Source organism: Fistularia commersonii, chromosome 34 (genome assembly GCF_037954325.1).
Source record: "Fistularia commersonii isolate RoL2024-O1a breed Wild chromosome 34, RoL_Fcom_v1.0, whole genome shotgun sequence".
Taxonomy (NCBI): domain Eukaryota; kingdom Metazoa; phylum Chordata; class Actinopteri; order Syngnathiformes; family Fistulariidae; genus Fistularia; species Fistularia commersonii.
In genome coordinates, this window is record NC_141317.1 from 8025947 (window position 1) to 8046395 (window position 20449).

The 20449-nt window shown below is 42.2% G+C and overlaps 1 protein-coding gene across 2 annotated transcripts in view; it reads left to right on the top strand.

Moving 5' to 3' along the window:
• samd10b (sterile alpha motif domain containing 10b) overlaps positions 1-20449 on the top strand; it is a 43409-nt gene that overhangs the window by 16696 nt on the left and 6264 nt on the right. For both annotated transcript variants that reach the window (XM_086141422.1, XM_086141423.1), the window contains 3 exons: positions 2381-2565; positions 11861-12029; positions 18656-18796. In XM_086141422.1, coding sequence (XP_085997548.1) covers positions 2381-2565; positions 11861-12029; positions 18656-18796 — 495 coding nt within the window. The remainder of the gene's footprint in view (positions 1-2380; positions 2566-11860; positions 12030-18655; positions 18797-20449) is intronic.

Consider the following 20449-nt stretch of genomic DNA (forward strand, 5'->3'; position numbering starts at 1 on the left):
GTTGCAGTATGTAAAATAAATATTCTTTTTGGAGCATTTTTGGTGTGTGCATTTTCATCAAAAGTAGTTGCTCTGTGGGGTTTTCAACATTGTTTAAGGGTGAGAACCTCAAACCGATGGAGAGAAGAAGTAGGGAGACCCTGCTTTATTGTATGAAATTACATTTCGTATCAAACTGATCCTATTCAAATAAAACACAGATTCATATATCCGTGTTTTTTATTATAAATATGTGCATGGTACGCTGAGCACGGTGGTTTTAACGCTGCCATTTATAAACACATTGATACCAATGCCATTTTCCACACTGTACACAGTGGCTATTTAAAGTGACATTTTTATTTCGGATATAAATGTGGAAAGCGAAAATAATTGAGGGCCTATTAGTGCCATGGCTATGTATAAACATACCCGTTATCTTGCATACAATACTGAGCTATTAAAATGATAAATATATTCAATTTTTTTGTTTGTTAAAGGCTATTCCGAAGCTATGAGTGAACTGGTGCCCAGTTCCTGTGTGTCGCTGAACGCTTGCATTTCAACCCAACAGATAATATCTTCTGACTCCCATTTATCCATTTGCTGCAATATGTTGGATTTATGTTAATTTTGTATTAAAAAAACATTTACATTTGGAGGGGACCCAAAATCACATTAGAAAATACACCTAACATGATCAGCAATATGACATTTTCATTTCCATTAAGATAAAATATAAGGAATAAGAAAATAGCATAGTTATGGTTCCATGTCTTGTTTGTTTTGTTTTTTGTTTTTTTCCAACTTACTGCAACTACAACTGTGACTCGAGCTCGCCACTAATATTGTATTTTCTTAATCCTGAAACTGTTCCCAGCGATGCGAAATCATGGACATATAATTGGCACTAAACTAAATGTAATCATCACCATCTGTGATATCATTTCACCGTGTGTGTGTGCGAGCGTGCGCAGAATATTGTTTTTTAGCATTCCTCTGAGCGTCGAAAATAGGGCGTAGCACCCTGCTGTGTGTGCCTCTGATGGACACTTCAGATGCTCTACTTAATCGTGCACAGGCCAGTATTTATACTGCGATCATCATGAGGGTTCACGTCAAGTAAACCAAAAAAAAGGGCGTTGCAGTTTTCCGTAGCGATTTCATGTAGCAATGCACGGCGTGTAGAGTTTGTAATAGCGGTTGAAAATACTACCGTGTTCTTTAAAATGTCAAACTCAAGATGTCTCCTGGAAAAGCTGTTGCGTCAAGTATTTTTAGATGGAAAGTGACGGATCAACGGAAGGATGAAGGAGTCGGGGAGTCATAATGTGCTAAGTGATCCAGGGCATCACAATGCATCAAGTCGCTGTTGTCTGTGGAGCGTCACTTAGAAATACTGATATTAAAAAAAGACCAGCGATGTTGTTGGGGAAATGCAGCTTGCAGCCAGCTGTGCATAGCAGAGCAGCGGCCCGGCCAGCGTTGTTGTCAATCACCCATAGACTCACAAAGGGCGGAGGAAGCAGCCCTGCTAGCTGCTATTTAGAAGTCATGTTTAGACAAAATGCGTTGGTGTTTTTGAGTTTCTCTAGCACCGACAGCGTGTTTTCAACCGTACCCACTGTAGATGTTATTTATAGAAAAAAAAAACGCTTATTTGCAGGAAGGGAGGTCAATGCAGGCCTTGTGGGTTGACAAGGCGGAAAACCCTGATATTAGTGTCTTGTAAGGTTTATTTTTAACCCAAGTCCAGACAGTCATTGTGTACAAGAGATCATTATAAAAGGAAACCTTATTAAATGGAACAGGAACCAGTTTACCTACTGTAAGTGCTTCTGGAAGAGTGATCTCCCATGAATCCAGAGCCTTCGTAACACTTGTATTGCGCCTTTTCTAAATAAACATATGCCTAAAGATTGATCAAAAGGCTACAGATACAGTAGATGCTCTTTGTGAGCCGCACTTTGTGTTTGAACTGGCAAGTGGTCTGCATGGAAATGAGAGAAAGATAGACAGAAGGTAGGGAGGAATAAAAAAATCAAATGATCACGCTGCAGATTTTGATTAATTTAACCTGAGACTAATCTGGCAGGAGAGAAACCTCCCAAAAAATCATGTGCTGTGTCTGTGAATACACTCAGCATAATTGGACGTCGCATTGGACTAGCGCGGCTACCCTCCGCCGCCCCCAAAACAGCCATCTGTTTCTGTTTGTATGAGAGTCAGTACACAAAGCATGTAATCTGGGGTGAATGTAGCCTGTTAAGCTCTTAGAGGATTATCAATCATTTATTTTGTTGTTTTTGCTGCTCCTGTTGCTTAGAGTAAACTATATTAAAAAAAAGAAAAAAAAAATCCTGCTTATCTCTTCCCGATTATTCTCTTCTGCTCCTCTCAGCGGCGTCCAACTTCAGTTTCTGCCGTGTCTCCCTGGAGCACACGATGTCTGCAGAGGAACTGAACTACCAGCTGCCGCGTCGGTCTGGAGGCAGCAACCTGACCTGGCACGACGGCCGCAGCCAGAAGACAACACACACGCGCACCGTAAAACTGCTGCAGCAGCCCGGCACCGAGGGCATCCAGGTATGAAGACGCGAACCGGAACCAGACTCTGAATTCGACGGCGTGGGTTTCCTCCGGGTGCTCCTGTTGCATCCCACAGTCCAAAAACATGCAGAATAATAAAAAAAAAATAAAAATTGCCCAGATGTGTGAGTGAATAAGACTGAATTGTTGTTTGTCTCTGGTCTGCAATTGGCTGGTGAACGGTCAAGGGTGAACGCCGACTCTCACCCAATGACAGCACAGATAGGCAGAATCCCTGTTACCTTAAGTGCAGGATAAGCGGTAGATAATGGATATATATATCCATCCATCTTCCACCGCTTATCCTGCACTCAGGGTCGCGGGGGATGCTGGAGCCTATCACAGCTGTCGTCGGGCGAGAGGCGGGGTTCACCCCGGACTGGTCGCCAGTAGATTGCAGGGCCACATATAGAGGTGGACAACATTCATTCAACTCACTCATTCGGGGCGATTGCCGCATGTTTTTGGACTATGGGGAGAAACTGGAGAACGCGGAAAAAACCCCAGACAGACACCGGGAGGCGTGGCGCAGCAGGTCAAGCAATAGCAGTCTTTGGAACCGAACATTCGATTCGTGGCTCTTCCTTGTGTGTGTTGTTGAGCGAGACGCTGAACCCCTAACTGCTACCCCTTGTGCCAGTGGACGGCAGCCTACTGCTCATGGTTCATCCATGATGGGTTAGTTGCAGAGATTAATAAAAGATAAATTATTATTAACGTGCAAACTCCACACAGAAAGCTACCCTTGTTGGAATCGAACGAGAGACGAGTCCTCTGTGCTGTGAGGCTGAAGTGCTGACCACTGTGCCACCCTGTGTGTGTGTGTGTGTGTGTGTGCGCGCTTTGTCTGAGTGCGTATACCATGTTCCGGTATCTGCTTGGGTTTCCTCCCAGAGACCCTGCAGCAGAAGCAGAATAGATAATGAATAAATGAATGAGGAAAAAAAAAAAAATTATTATATATATATATATATATATATATATATATATATATAATTTTTTGTCTTATGATATATATATATGTGTGTGTGTATCTGTGTGTATACCATGTTCCGGCATCTGCTCGGGTTTCCTCCCAGCAACCCTGAGTGCAGTAGAAGCGGAATAGATAATGAATAAATGAATGAGGAAAAAAAAAAAAATTATATATATATATATATGTGTGTGTGTGTGTGTACATACATATAGTTGGACTTTTAGTTTTATATCTATATATATATATATATATATATATATATACTGCTCAACAAAATAAAGGGAACACTTGAACAACACAATGTAACTCTAAGTCAATCACACTTGTGTGAAATCATAGTGTCCACTCAGGAAGCAACACAGATTCATTTTGACTTGTTTTAAGGACATTACATCAAAGTTGGATCAGCCTGGAGTTTGTTTTTACACTTTATTTTTGAGTGTGATTCCTAATCCAGACCTCCATGGGTTGATACAATTGATTTCCATTGATCATTTTTGTGTGATTTTGTTGTCAGCACATTCAACCGTGTAAAGAGCAAAGTATTTCATAAGAATATTTCATTCATTTAGATCTAGGATGTGTTTTTTAAGTGTTCCCTTTATTTTTTTGAGCAGTGTATATACTAACACACACAAACACACACATATGACTAGAAGTCCAACAATCAGTTAGATTTTAAAACAGTGTTTTGTTATGTCAAGGTATAAATTATCACTAATGCATGTAAATGCCTCAAAGAAAATGTTTTCCCCCTTGAGAGTGAGATAATTAAATCATCCAGAGTGAATTCACGCGTTGCTCATTAAAAAATTACAGTCAGTGTAGCCACTCTTTGCACATATGTGACAGGGACGTAAAGTGGTTCTGACGCGGGAGGGGAAACCACAACGGGGCGGACGAAAATAATAATAGTGCAGGCAGAGCGCGTTGCTACAAGGAAGCTAATTGTTTTTTCTTGTACATCTGGCCTCACCTGAGATTGCCGGAAATGTAGCCATAGAGGAGGCTTTTCGAGCCGTAGTGCGCCGCTCGTGGCATAACGGTGCTCGGATATTACAAGGAAGCACATATTGTGCACACGTAAATGTATGGTTCTCAGTTCGTTTTAGTCGAGCAAATAGTATGTGTCCGAATAATGCTTTTAGGAAACCATTCCTGCCGGCAGCCATCGGGCTGTAGAACTCTTCACTCTGAGTATCAGTTGGCTGTCGGTGGAGTCATAGTGTGCAATAATTCTCCGTATGTGCAATGGATCCATCGGCTTCTGTGCAATCTTTTTTTTTTTTTACAGTACAACAACCCCTACTGATACACAAAATTACCCCGTGTAATCATATATGTGTACTTGTAAATAAATATTTTGTTATTTATTTATTTTGATTTTTACTGTTTTTTTTTTAATTTTTTTTATTTTTATTATTATTCGCTTTTTTTTATTCTTTATTTTTATATCGAGTTCTATTTTGATTCTTCTCCACTTGACTCAGAAGCAGACGCTTTTATTGAAAAGCAATTTCCCCCTGGGGGGATCAATAAAATATTCTGATTTTGACTGTGGGTTTTTTTCCACGAAGCTTCAGTAGCCGGTACAAAACGGACACGCGTGAAATCTGTCAGGTGGGTTGGTGTGTCAACCGTGTAAACCTACGGCAAATCATGTTTACGTCCATATATTACGCTCGCGCAGCATCTGTGCCAAAAAAAGAGAAGCCAAAAAAAAAAGGGAATAAAATCTAGATTTAGTCCCCCTCCTGTGTTGGGCCAAAAAAGAAGTCCTCCAGGCACTCCAGTATCTTTTCCTTGTAACAGAAGAGATAAGACTGCCCAGCGGAGGTCATTCGTGTTGGACTCCCAACTGCCTTTAAGAAAGTTTGCAAAATTGGAGCTTTATGATGTGCATTTGCTCAGCGAGATTGTTCAATAATTCATAAAAGGGTGCCCCCTCAGCTACAATGGCTATAAAAGACTTTAATCAAAGACGAGTGGGAAGCTGTTTCCATGTGATTACGCAGAGGATGGATAATTAAACCTTCTCTATACTATGAGAAGTAAGGCTTATCATGTCTTTGTGGCAACAACCCTCTTCATACATTATTCAGAAACGGGGAGGGCCGTCCAGATCTCTCTCGTGTGTGTGTCCTTCTGTACGTTTGTTTATTCACACACGTGTAATTTACACAACCTGTGTTTTATGATCGTGCGAGTGTATATCGCGCATGTTACCGCGTGTTTGGCTCTCACCGGAGTGATGATTAGATTTGTCTCATTACATCGGTCACACAAAGGCTCCGATAGGTGGCCGGGAAAAATAAAACACGGCTCCTCGTCGGCCGTTCGACGAACCTAATGAAGCGCATTAAGCATTCCTATACATGTGCTTGTCTTGCACACACACAGTCACGGGTCAATGCGTCTGGGACCGTCGGGGGAGATTAGAATGAGGGACGGGGTTTGCAGGGCATCGGGGACGTCTCAGACGGATGTTCATTTTAATCACGAATATTTGCCGCGATGTATTTAGCGCCGACAGATGTGGAACTCAGAAATGCATGAAAAGGTACTCGTTGTAATTGTGGCATTATTTTCCTCATAATGGTTTTGCGAAAAAAAAAAAAAAAAAAAGAAAAGCGCCAACGGAAGACTTCAGTTCATTCCCCACGCAGTTTCTCATTTCTTCTCGGAATGAGATTGGCTGCCGTGGACGCAAAGTTCTGCTGTAAACACTTTTCTAAAGTTAAAAATTGAAATGATCCGTCTGGAAAAATACGATTCTCTTTGAAGTTTCACGCCAGTTAAGAAAACAAGACCGGAAACTTAATTGCAGGACTAAAATCATAACTGAACTAAAATGTTATATTTGTGCAAACTTTAACTGTAGAGGTGGAGAATCCGAGAAACCTCGCCTCAATCATTTTCGGGTCATTGTGCGAGGCAATGATAATTTATTATTGTGTCACTGTGACAATAGTTGCACCAGATCTGAAAAGACAGGAAACATTATCTTGGTGACTGATGACGGCACTTTTGTAGTGACGCCGCGGTGGAGATTAAAAGGCAGGGTTTGAAAGAGACAAAAATAACAGCTTCTCAGCAACAATGCAGAAAAGCCTCGGCCCTTTTCCTGCCACTCACTGATGTGCCGCTTTGTCTGAGACACATGTTTGACTCGCGGTGAATCGATAGGTTTATGAAAATCTCATACGCTCCTTTGTCCTTATTCATGGTGTCTCTGAGTTTTGAAGTACAGGCCCGCACTTCAATTTCAACTCGCCACTTCCAGATTCCCTCGGTCGTTTTTTCGAACAATCGCAAAGCCGACGCGTCCACGCGGGGCCCGGCGGAACAGATGGAGACCGGGAGGCGGCTTTATGGTGCAAGAGAAACTGCCTGTGACAAAAGAGGATTTGGTGTTAACAAGAGAGGAAGACGCGATCAAATAAAAGAGAGAGGTGTGAGGATCATGTGTCACGATCTGTCAGCGCCCGCGATTGGAGTGACGGTCTGAGGATCTGATGGCAAAGAAAGAGATGGAGGGGTACAGAATTAATGAAAATAATCGAGTCAGACAGGATGGCATGCAGGCGGTATATAGGAGATGTTAGGCTCCTGAGGGATGGAGTGAAAGCTAAAGGAGATGCGGAGAGGAGGAGGACAGGTGGGAGCTGCGGTACATGACCAGCATACTTAATAATCAGCTTCCATCGCCGATCAGGAGCCGTCTTATCGGTCACAAATGAATTTAAAGGAAGCCTTACGCTCGCTTCTGTTTTGGCTCTTTCCTGATACAGCTGCATAGAGCGGTGCAGCGTGCTCTCTCGCAAGCGTTGGAAAAAATATATCTAAAAAAAAAAAAAAAAAGCGCAAAAATTAAAGCGAGAGTCGAGGCAGATGCCGGATTGAAAAGGTGAAAACAGATGGAAAAGCGGAGGGAGCGTGAGCATCTGTCAGGAGGGCAGAAGATAAAATTCATGAGGAGCCGGTACATGGGTTTGACAGGCATGACAGAGCCGAGTCAGCAGGAATGGACAAATAAGCTGTTTGACGCCTTAAAAGTGATGAAGGAATGCATTGTGCGCTCCGTTTGCGGCCTGTCATCGCTATCGCTTTGTGCATCCCAGAATAGTAGGAAATTTGTATTGTCTTGCATCTCAAAGGGCAACACAGAAAAGAAAAACAATTCTGATTTCTCTTAAATATGTACTTGAAATAGTCATAGGTTGGCTTGGTTATGTATGAAAAAGATGCATTAGATCATAGTTACTGAATTTCAATAGAGTTTAAACATTTCATTCAGTCATTATTAACTTGCTGCGGAGCTCAAACATTCTTTGCCTCATTTCGGATTTCGGAGCGTTTGTGGCGGCAACGTGATGAAAACCTTGAGGATTGAGGAAGATGCATATTGTCATCGTGGCCAAACATTCAGCATTGCAAGAGCCGGTAAATCGGTGAACATGGCACAAGAAAGAAGATTCGGGTGAAGTGAATCCAGAGAGATACACATGACCGATGATAACCGGTTAACTGACGGGCGACACCGCGGCGCTTTCGGTCCCCGGTTGGATTCTGACTGATGGCCGTTCTGCATGGAGTCTCAATGTCCTCCCCCTGCCTGCACGGGTTTCCTCCCGCAGTCCAAAAGCGTGCAGGAGGTTCACCGGAGACCCTAAATTGCCAGAACGTGTGAATGATCGTCTGTCTGTATGTGGACGTTTGAATGACAGTGAATGGTTGTTTGTCTCTGTACGCGGCACGTGATGGACCGGCAGCCGGTTCCGGGCGAACCCGCCTCTCGCCCATCGACAGCTAAAATCGGCCCCGGCCCCCGCGGTAATGAATGATTGAATGGAAAAGTGACGCGAGCACGAATTTTGTTTATTTCCCCTTTGATCGGAGCCTCTGTACTCTAAATCATACCGATGTAAACCGACAGGCTGCTGGCCGTATTCGTTTTTAACGCGCCGCCTCATAAATGAAAAGGAATTTGTTTTCTCCTTTTTTAAAAAAAAAAAATCAATATTTAAGTTATTAAACAGATTTCAAGTTATTAAGGACTCAAAAAAAGGCTCACTCCCCCTGCCTTGCTTGTATACTACACGTCCCCACTTCCCCCTTTTCTAATCTTCCACTCTATCTCCCATCTATCCCATTATACTTCTGCTCCACATACAGCCTCCACTTTGCTTTTGCACCCCCCTTCATTCTGTATGTAATGAATGAGGGAGCTCCTCCCGCTGGACAGAAGTAGGTCTCGGCGGAGTGGGGGAGTTGTTAAAGAGTGAACGGGGTCGACAGAACTGGCCAGAGGAGATACCGTGATGGATAGATGTAAAACCGAGCCAGAGGAGCCAGGAATGAAAAGAAAGGAGGATGATGAGGAGCCATCATTCAAGCTTACTTCTCCTGATGAAGACCATAATTCACGAATCCCCCCCCGCCACACCTTCCTTAGATAATGTCTCCCTTCTTTCTTTGTCATTCTTGTCTTTGCACAGACCTCTCCATCAATCTTGCACTTTTTCATTTGTCTTCTCTGCTGTTAACCCATATATATTTTTTTTTTTTTGGCAGATACTTTAAATATGCTTTTAAAGTGCAGGAAGTCTGCAATACAGCTATTATTTGCAGCAAGATATTAATCATTTCACAAATTTGTTTTGGGATCCTATTATCAGCTGGAAGTTTTGTATCTGCCTTGTGTGACCGCAGTGATCACGTACACCTACATCCTTTATATATCGACCAAAGTCAATTTCCCCGGTTTAGAACGGCTCCAAGTGGTCCTGCAGAATGTGCTGATCCTCCGTTCTCCACATAGCTGCACCGAAATGTAAGATGTAGACCGATGCGTCTGCTCCTTGGTCAGCGGGACACAACCGCTCGCTCCGCTCTCGAACGATATTCTGCACGCATGAAACAGTCCTGCCTGTTTCCACCCTGATTTAGGACATAAATAACAACAGAAGCGATGATACTAAAAAAAAAACGAAAGCAGACCTACTTTTTCCACACCAGAAAATGACCGGAAATGTAATGTATTTTTCATAACTTGCCATTTATTTAGTAATGTAAATAGGGCCCTGGATTGTCATAAAGGCTGAATGCGCGATCTTGGATTATTAGGATTGTAGTGCAGATTTATTATTAATTCTATGCAAGCAAATGGATGAACCAACCTCTGTGTGCTTCACTTTGAAGTGCCAACACATTTGAAGTTGTGTTCGCGCCCCTGCCGGTCCCAGATGCACACCGGAGGAAAAAGAAAGAAAGCAATCACAATGCAATAAAAATAATAAATGCATGTTATAGTCACAGAGGACAATTCGGTGATAAAACTGCCAATCATCGATTCCGCGCGGCTTCATTTAGAAAGACAGGTTGCGGCACATTTATATCTCTTGTACCTATGAGTTTAAGCGGTTGACAAAATAACACAAAGGAATTGTTTTATAATCTACATACATATATTCTTCATAATCTGGTTTTCACGATAAGAATGTTATAATAACCACGGAGAAGCGCAAGCCAAAATACCCGCACCCAAGAAGCACTCTATTTATTAATTATCCGAGGCTGTTTCACTTTCTCGTGCTATATTTTTCAAAATAATATATATAGACAAGAACTGAAGCGTTCGTCGCATCCTCATTAGCAGATGTGCCGGTAAAGTACTATATATGTGATATTATGCTATTTCTTCTTGCTCCTACGAGAGCAAACGTTAGCTTCTGCGCGTCCCCACCTGCTCTCTCGATCTATTTACCTTGTTAAATCTACCTCTGTCAGTGATTATCCGAGGCTTGCGTCTCCCGCACCCCGGTAATTACTACGCGTAAATCAATATGATGATTGTAAAGACAATGGTGATTAAAACGGCACGTTTGGAGCCTCGTTGCAAGCGGAAGCAGCGGCCATTCAGAGATGAGGGAACTTTTTACATCATGGAGTGAGAGCCTCCATAGCCCGAGCGACAGATTCTTTAAAAATCTTGGCGTGAGCAGTATTTTGGGGTTATTCTAGTGCCTTCAGTGCAGCCCCAACAAATGCGAACTATGTGCATATTTACTAATTCAGCAATCACACCAGAGAATATAAATAGACTTGTTTTAATGAAGACCTTCAAGGCAGAGTACGCTCAGGAGGTGGACCAGGCACATCTTAGGATGAGGTCGAATGGTGATGAAATTGATTGCATTAAAGGAAGTGGATATAAAATTAGGTACTACTTGTGAATTTAAGTCTGGTCTTTGTATCCTCAATGGGGAAAAAAAAAAAAAAAAAGCGTGTTTTGAGTAACCGGTGTGTGTGTATTTACACGTACGGCATTCCCTTTTTCATAATCCCCTTTGAATGCTGAGAATTTGACAGCAGTCCTATTTTTTCGGTGTCGAAAGTTTGTCGAATCTCTTGTTGTGGAGTTGGCTCCGTGCAATGATTAAATGTGAGAACACAAACGCCAGCTAGACACAATGAACCGAGGAGATAATTGTGTGTTCTGTCGTTACTTGGCCGAAACTCTATCAGTATCCAAAGGCTTGCCTCGCATCTGACAGCTTGTCGGGTGCGAATTGGAGAGGAGAGCAAGGAATACACATGAGGATATTTGGTATCTTTGCAAGTAACTGAAATATAAGGAATCCTAAATGCGTCTAATGCTGTGCTGACAGAATAATGCTGCGGTCGGGGAAAATCGGGACCCCCCACCGGTCGCAACACTACCAGACCCTGTCAGTACCCACCAGGCTTGAAATAAGATATGTTTTAACAGTCGAGGGACTCCGAGAAAATTGCGCCTTTTTGAATTCTTTCAAAATTAGGTTTGAAAGGTTATTAGTACCGGGCGGCACGGGGCGCTTGGCAGTTAGAAAGTCCCCGGCGGTTTTCCTCCGGGATCCCCGTTTTCCTCCCGCGGTCCAAAAACATTCGGCAGGTTCGTCGGAGACCCCAAATTGCCCGGACGTGTGAACGAGAGAGTGAGCGGTCGTACGTCTCCGTATGTGGTGCCGCGATCGACCGGTCCCGCCTCTCGCTCGACAGCTGGGATTGGTTCCAACACCCGCAAGACCCCGAAGGTCTCAAATATCATCTATCCTACTTGAATGGATAAAAACAGATGATTTTGAAAATTCTTTTTTCCTCCTGTCCTCGTTTGAAAAAGTAATATGTGCATTTCCTTTGTGAAGCGTACAATTATTGAGACGTCGGAGACGCCGACGTTCAAACAAAGGGTTTTTCTCACATTATTTTCATGTCGAAGTGACAGGATGGAGTCTCATATGGAATGCACACTTGTTTTCCTCTCATTTGTTTCAGCTGCATCCAGGTGAAGCCTTTGCTGTTTATCACACCAGTCCGACGTTATCCAGTCTATCCAAGCCGGTGGTGCTGTGGACTCAGCAAGACGTGTGCAAGTGGCTTAAGAAACACTGCCCTCACAACTACTTGACTTATGTAGAAGCCTTCTCTCATCACGCAATCACAGGTACCATTCCTAGTAGCAATATTTGCTAAGTAAAGTGATATTTCACAGCGTCTCATTTCAAGGACTTCCATCTCGTGCTTCACTCTTAAGTAGAAATACAGTGGCGTGCTAGATGTTACGTGAGGAGAAAAAGCAAACCAAAAACCGATCTGGATTTTTCCCGAGGTGATTCTATGTACGCGTCTCGAACAACATGCATCATCTGAAAAGATTCTCCTTGTGTGATAGATTTTTGTGCGCAAGTTGCATCAGTCTGATGTATTACAGATATAGTTCTAATTAATCAGGATATTCATGAGTTTATATCTGTTTCACTGCATCGGTGGTGGTACCATCTGATAATCCTGTAAAATGGACCATCTGGCATAATGTGTTTGTATTAGGGCTTTTAAAAGTAACGTTTCTCTAGATAAATTAATCTGCATGATTAATTTGATTTAAAGATTTTAACGTAATTGCTAGAAACAACATGTTGGCTTCTCAATGGGAAGTTCGAGTGCAAAGACGGGAATGTTGAGTGAAAGGAAATAGTTGTCACTCTGATGGAAGGAGCGCTTCCTTAACGTTTGTATTAGGGCTTATAAAATTCTTAACAAGATGAATTAATCTGCATGAGTCATTTAAAAATTTTAACGTAATTGCAGAAACAATGCCAACTTCCCCCTCTTGATGTGAAGTTTGAGCGAGAAGACAGGATGGTCCAGTAACAGGAAGTAGCTTCTCAGTCTCTGCAGGAAGGAGTTTTCTTTTTCCCCAAGCGCTTCCTTAATGTTTGTATTTGGGCTTTTAAAAGTACCGCTTATCTAGATTAATAAATCTGCATGATTAATTTGACTTAAACAAAATTATCCAAAACAGCATTTAGGTGTCTCGATGGGAAGTGTAAGTGTGAAAACGGGACTGTCCAGTGACAGAAAGTAGTTGTTACTCTCTGGAGGAAGGAGTTTTGTTTTCACCCAAGCACTCCCCTAACGTTTCTATTGGGGCTTTTAAAAATACCGCTTATCTAGATTAATAAATCTGCATGATTAATTTGACTTAAACGTAATTACCCGAAACAGCATATCGGCGTTTCGATGAGAAGTTTAAGTGTGAAGACGGGACTGACGAGTGACAGGTAGTTGTGACTCTGCAGGAGGGAGTTTTCATTTTACCCCAGCACTTTCTTAATGTTTGTATTAGGGCTTTTAAAAGTAACATTTATCTAGATTAATTAATCTGCATGATTAATTTAGACTTAAACGTAATCACCCGAAACAGCATATCGGCGTCTCGATGGGAAGTTATAAGTGTGAAGACGGGACTGACGAGTGAGGAGTTTTCTTTGTATCCCAGAACTTCCTTAATGTTTGTATTAGAGCTTTTAAAAGTCACATTTATCTAGATCAATTAATCTGCATGATAAATTTGATTTCAACATTTTAACTTAATTACTCCAAACAACGTATCAGCCTCTTGATGAGAAATTTTAAGTGCGACGACAGGATGGTCGAGTAACAGGAAATAGCTGTCACTCTCTGGAGGAGGGAGTTTTCTTTTCACCCAAGCATTGTATTGGGGCCTTCAAAAGTAAAGCTTAATTAGATTAATTAATCTGCACGATTAATTTCATTGACACATTTTAACATAATTACTCGAAACAGCATATCGGCGTCTCGATGGGAAGTTTAAGTGTGAAGACGGGACTGTCCGGTGACAGAAAGTAGCTGTTACTCTCTGGAGAGAGGAGTTTTGTTTTCACCCAAGCACTTCCTGCCTGGAATAGGTGCGTGCGGCGTGGCTCGGTCGGTAGAGCTGGCGTCCGGCGTGTCCTGGGCCCGGCAGCTCCTGATGGTCAGGTTGGCACCCTGCACGGCAGCTCTGCAGCCCATCGAGCGTAAAGCGCTTGGAAACCGCTTTATAAGTAGAGACTATTTCCTCAAATTGTGAGCACTATACTTACAAATGATCAGTGCTTCCTCTGATCATATCTTTCAATTTCTGGCAATTCTGTCCACGGTGCTGTTTTTAATAAGCACAAAAGTGATGCTCCCCTGGAGTAACATATTTCAAACCATTGGCATAAAATGCTCACCAATTCTCACTCAAGTTTAATTTTAGGTCTGTGGTTCCACAGCTTAGCTTTTTCAACTGGAAACAGGTTTATACCCAAATCTCTCCAAAGGAGATTTAAAAAGCATCCATGTGTGGTAACGAAAGCACATCCTATTTTTGGTGAAGAAAAGCAAATCTGCGGAAAAAATGGTGGGTTATCACGTTTCAAGTTCAAACAACAGCCCTCTCCCACACAAAGAGACACACATGCGTGCTATCGCGCATACACCCCGCCAACCGCTAATGCAACGCGCAGACACGAGCATATTCTCACACAAAATCGCGCATGTTTCCTGGCACGTCCCGAGTCCTGACAGACAAGACAGTTGAGCGTCTCCTTTTTTTTTTTTTTTTTTTTTTTTTTTGTGTCAGGCGGCGAACAGATTGCTGTTCTGCGCGGCGTCGGGTCAACCGCTGTTCGTTCGCATTTGCATACACACTGAGAAATACATACACATTAGCTCCGGGGTTGACACGATTATAATTACAGCTTCTGTGATCAGATTTTTTTCATTTATGTATTCTAAAACTGGAAAAGAGAGAGGGAGGCTTAGATCCAATTATCTCTATGTATTCACTTGCAGATGTCCAGCTGGATTTCTTTTTGCTTAGGTTATTTGCTCCAGCCTTATTGTTTTATTTTATTTTTTATGAAAATGTTGCTGGAATATATCCTGTTGTTGTTGTTGTTGTTGTTGATATATGTGACGGAAATCAGAGAAAATAGATAAACGACATCCATAGACATTTTCCTGCCTTATGCACGTACGGACACATGTCGGGGTCTGAAATAGATTCTCCGTCTGTATCGTCTTTTTCCGGTGACCCAAAAGTAATCATGTCTCTCGCTGCCTCTCTGTCAGGGCATCATTCCGGTGAACAGGCTGCCTACGGGGATCAGAATAATTTGAGTGAAAAGGTTCACGCTATGATTTTGTACTTTAGTCATTTTTTTTTTTTTTTTGTTACCATAACACAGCATCCCAAAGGTATTAGATCAAATAGAAGGAAAAATGATATTCATACATTAACAATATGAACGATAAGTTCATCATCAATTATTAGTCGAATACCGGGAATAGTGCGTGTTGTGTAATTATAATCCCGTGTACAGATTATGGTTTTACATGATTAATGTTGCAATTTGTTCTACTTCTTGGAATTACGTTGTGGGCTCACAGCACTTTTTAAGTTAAATGCGCGTGGCATGTTATGAAAAGACTCATTCAAGCTTAATGATAAATGGGTTGTATTTATTCAGCTAATGCATCAAACTTTGTTTATAATCTCCAGAGGACGCACAAATTGCACAACGTGCGCTGATAATGGAGATCTCTGCAATGTAAAGCTCCTGCCTGCTTACCAGGAGGCGGTACGATGCTCGGAAAGAGACCAGTAACCTCTCGGCTCTCACACTGCATCAGCCATGACCCGGGGCTGACCATGTGTGTTTACGCTTCATTTTAGCGATGCTACCCAAAACAGATACGTTTCCAACTGTAATAGTGGGTGATGATAGTGAGTCATGGTAATACACACAAAACGCTGATCCAATTTCCGCAGTTTGCGATGTTACTCCCGAGAATCTGGTTTTCAGTTGCACCAGGTGTCCTTATGCATTTTGATGATATACATGCTTTCTGAGTTGTGATTGAAATTTTCAATAGTAGATTGAAGATTTAGGCTGCCGGGCGGTTGATACGCTGTCACCTGCTGTCCTCGGTTCAGTTGCAGATGTATCCCCACCAAGGCAAGTTAAACTGATTTCATTTCCCCGGTCGGATCTGATCATGAGGTAAAGAAAGCCAGACCGGCTCCTGATGTGATCCTGCAGACGGGATTGCGCTCCAGCTGTTTCTGCCAGAACTCCCCCACTTTGTTATCTAAACGGCACTATTCTGAATCCCATTTTAAAAATCAACATGAAAATAGAGAATAAACCATATGGACCACATGGTGAAATCAGGCGTCTTTTAATACAAAAATACGGAACGATACAAAAACACGTCAGAATGTGTTATTAGCATTAATCCATTTAAAAAGTGTTCTTGTCTACCTCCTCTCTGGAATGCCTCTCGGATTGTTTTACGAGTCATTATTGTCCCAGCCAGGACAGAAGTGCTTCCTATTTGCCAACAGACATTGTTAATAAGCAATTTATTTTGAAGCCAAATTGAGAGAGGCGATCTCCATTGAAGCAGCTTTTGTTTTTGTGTCTCTTTTCTTCCTTTGACAGCACTACTTTCCCTTTTCTGCAGGCAATTATTAAGAGCTGTATTACGTCTGTCTGTGGGGAATTGATTTGAACGCCATTCATCTGCTCTGTCTCGTTTACACACACACACACACACACACACACACAAAACACGGCAAGGGCATTGTTTAGCTAGGACGAACTTGTACTGCAGTTGGTAAGCACACATAGGAAAGAAAAGATGGAAAGAAAAGACTAGCAATGGGTGTATATATTCTTATATTCTGTCACAGGTGTGTATGTGTGCTAGTGATTTGTATGTGTAAAAAATTAAGAAATGACATATAGTGGTGAGGAGGTGGTGGTGGTTGGGGGGGGGGGTCAATGTCGGATTACTGTCGTAACATTTCCTTTAGTTGCTAGTTTCTGCATTAGTCCATTGGGTTGCACAGCAAGGAAAAGCAAATAGCTTTATTTTACCTCTCACGCTTTCGGCGCTCTATAATTTCTCACAATGCGATAAAAGAAAAAAAAAAAAAAACAATTTCTTCTTCCTGACTCGATTAAAATAAATTTCACAAAGAACTAGGAACCGTAAGTATCTCTATTTGTGGGGACACGGTCAAATATGGTCAAAGTACAGGTCAGCGGCGTCCCGATGTGTCAGACTTTGACGTTGATTTCAAAACAACCCGGGAGGTCGATGTCAGCACTGCGGACCGTATGAAATCCTTACATTAAATATATTCCATAGGCTCGAGGACGTACGCAGACACAGTCGAGTGGCAAATGAGAAAAACATCGGAACGGACAGAGCTGCATTTTAATTTGCGCGTGTGCTTTGGTCAGCGGATGACTCAAGTGAAACAAAGAGGTCAAACATCTGGAGGCCGCGGAGTCGTCCCACTCCGTAAAACTTCTGCAGGGAATTTTTAGACACATGAATAAATAAGGGGTGAAAATAAAGAGCAAATGAAGATGATTTTTTTTTAGAACCATTTGGAAAACTCCACTGTTTCACTGACTACTGGACATTTATATTTCATGGGCTTTAAAAAAAGGACAGAGCACATTGTACTTCTATTTTTTTTTAATTTTTCCTGCATTACCCTAGTTTCATTTTCCTTTTTGATTCTGTTATGTGCATTTTTTTTTTTTTCTACCGCTATCTTCCTACAGAATGTTAAAATACAACTATTTTAAGGTCCTATTATGTAAATCCTCACATAGTTAGGGTAGGAATTTGTTAAGGCTACGGAAAGGTTACATGATGTTTTCATTCAGGCAAAGCAGTGGTTTGGTTTTCATAAGAGAAAGGAAGAAATGAGAGTTGCAGCGTACGTGCACGCATTATTACAGCACCTTGTAGCACATTTACATACAATAGGATGGAGAGAGGAGGTGCAGGTGGTGCGTTGGTGAGCCGAGGGAGGAGATGGGAGTGGATTGAATGATTTGGGGGATGAATTGTATGAGTAATGAGTCTAATTATGATTTGGGCATCGCACAGAGCTGCTGCAGGTATGATGGATTCCTCCTCCTCCGCCGCGAAGGACGTAACTCCACCGTGTAGTAACGTGGATGTGTGAACGTTATTTCACCACGGCGTCGCTTATGTAGCCGCCGTATGGCCGTGAACGAGGGCGGCTGGAAATGCTGTTTGGTGCGGTTAATGGGACGTTAAATGTGTTTGTGTTCGTCCCCGATGTTGAATCTTGAGTAAAACCCAGCCACAGAAACGGATGGAGAAGAAGTGTGGCTCTACAAGCTTAAAGTACTAAATTATTCCACTGTTTTTAAACTGAATCTCATGTTGAAATACATTTTTCAACATTTAAATAGTCACTCTGGTAAATAGCCACAGTGCCATACTAACTTAAAAAAAATGGTTTATTATAATAATAATTATAATTATAATAATAATGACATGGGCGGAGAGGGGGATCGTGTTGATTATATCAGAATGGTGCATTGACTTGGATATATATTTTCATTTTTGCTATAATTGTCTCAAAAATGTGTAAAGCTATTTCTTATCCAGCTGCCTCTTAAACAAATGAATGCTCTTTCTTTTTTTTTTGTAAATAAGCAATCTTCTAACTGAGCTTCCAAACAAGGATTCTTTTTTTTTTCTTCAGAAATTCTTATCTGTAAGCTCAGAACTTCTGACTTGTGTGTACTTTAGTCATGGTTTTTTTTTTTTTTTTTTTTTTTTTTTTTATACGAATCAGTACTATTATCAGATAACATTACCAATGTTAAAGATGTGATACCAATCCTGTGTAAAGAGACAGTAAGTGATTTAAGGTCCTGACCCATCCACGGCTGCTCCCGACAGGACGGGCGCTGCTGCGTTTGAACGGGGAGAAGCTGCAAAGAATGGGAATCGTCCAGGAGACGCTGAGACAAGAGGTCCTTCAGCAAGTTCTCCAGCTGCAGGTTAGAGAAGAGGTCCGCAACCTGCAGCTTCTTAGCAGAAGTAAGTCACAGTGCTTGTGCGTTTATTTTGATATTTTTCTCGGTTTTGCGTATTTTTGTAGTTATTTATACAAAACTGAAATAGATGAGAAGATGCACCCGCTCTGAGGATGTTGGGGAAACCTCAGGGTAAATTGTTGCGAGGCAGTCGGAGACCACGTTCGCCTGCTGCGACATACATGAAGACGAACATCGTAGTGCAATTGTTTGTGGCTGTGGGTGATTTTCCCCGACGGGAGTTGTAAACGCGCTGCCCTTCCTCTGAATCATGGCCGCAGTAAACACTTTTATTATCCGGCCGTCAATAAACCGGCTCGGTCAATCACAGCTGGCATACATTGTTCGCTTGCGGTGGCGTGGCCTCTCAAGAAGCTGTTTTGGCTTCTGCGCGTAGTTGTTTTCCTGATGGGTTCAAAAGAAACATTCAGAGATTCCTTTATTTCCGTCGAACTGGCATAGAAATCTTCACCAGAGATTGTTGCAATACAGAGACTATTCCGAACAATTGTCCAAAGTCATTCGCAATTCTAGAGTTGCACATGCTCAATTCTCTGACCCTTTTTTTTTAAATTGAGTTTTCAGTCAAATAAAAGGAGCTTTGCAGCATTTTAAAGCAATTCAGCACGCTCTTCCCCAAGTTTCCGAGTCATTTCGCTCTTACGGAGCATTTCCAACAGCAGAGCCCAACATGTCTGAACTTTTAGTCCAAATTGGTCTCATTTACTTTCAAGCGCTTTGGACAGAAAGGCCATTTTGTTTTAGGCAGGGCAATTAGACATGCAATTAATTTGCTTTTAATGTCAGCTCATGATAGAAACAGATGCTACAAGTCATTTAATTTCTTTTACGTGAAGAGTTCACTTCACACACACCTGTCAACTCGTGACAGTGGCTTCGGGCGCGCTGTCCATTTTGAGCTGCTTTCAGTCCAGGGAATGTTTTGCTGGGCTTATGAAAGTAGATTTTCCAAGCTCTCAAACATGACACAGCAATATCTGCTGAAGATATGGCGTCGAAGGAGTGGATGGGGTCGTGTTAAAGCGCCCCTGAATAGGCCAGTCACATTTGTGTATGTTTTCAGATACTGATGCTAAAAGTAAACACAGTAATACCAGCTAAGGGTTTTTCCTGATCTACACTTTAACCCTGAAGGAACATTCTGTCGCCTCAGGACATTCGATTTCTATCCTGTGAATATGAGTGCGAAAGGGTGAATGAGATGCAGCGGGCTCTCTCATCTCCGTAATTTGTATCTCCCCTCGCCTCCGTCCCCGTGCCTCTGACCTGGAAATTGAACTCGCTGTGCCATCTGGAAGGATGTCTCATTTTCTAAAACGCATCTGGACAGTCGAGGGGCGAGGGGAAAAACGCTGGCGCGCTGGAGAATCTAGAAGCGAGGGTACACCGGTGAATCCGTCGCGGAGTTTATTTTAACGCACATCCCATTTTTATTCACACTTAATAAAAGCCTTAAAGTGTCGAGATGCCGATTTTTGATGAATTGACTGTATATAACGCCGCCAGTCGCTCATGTGCATAGCCTCGCTACAAAAGGCCTATTGTTGTCGGTAATCGACACGCTTGCGCGGAAACCTTGACAGGTGCTTGTGTGTACATAGAAACATCCCCCTTGTATTCATCAGCTCTGTTTGTG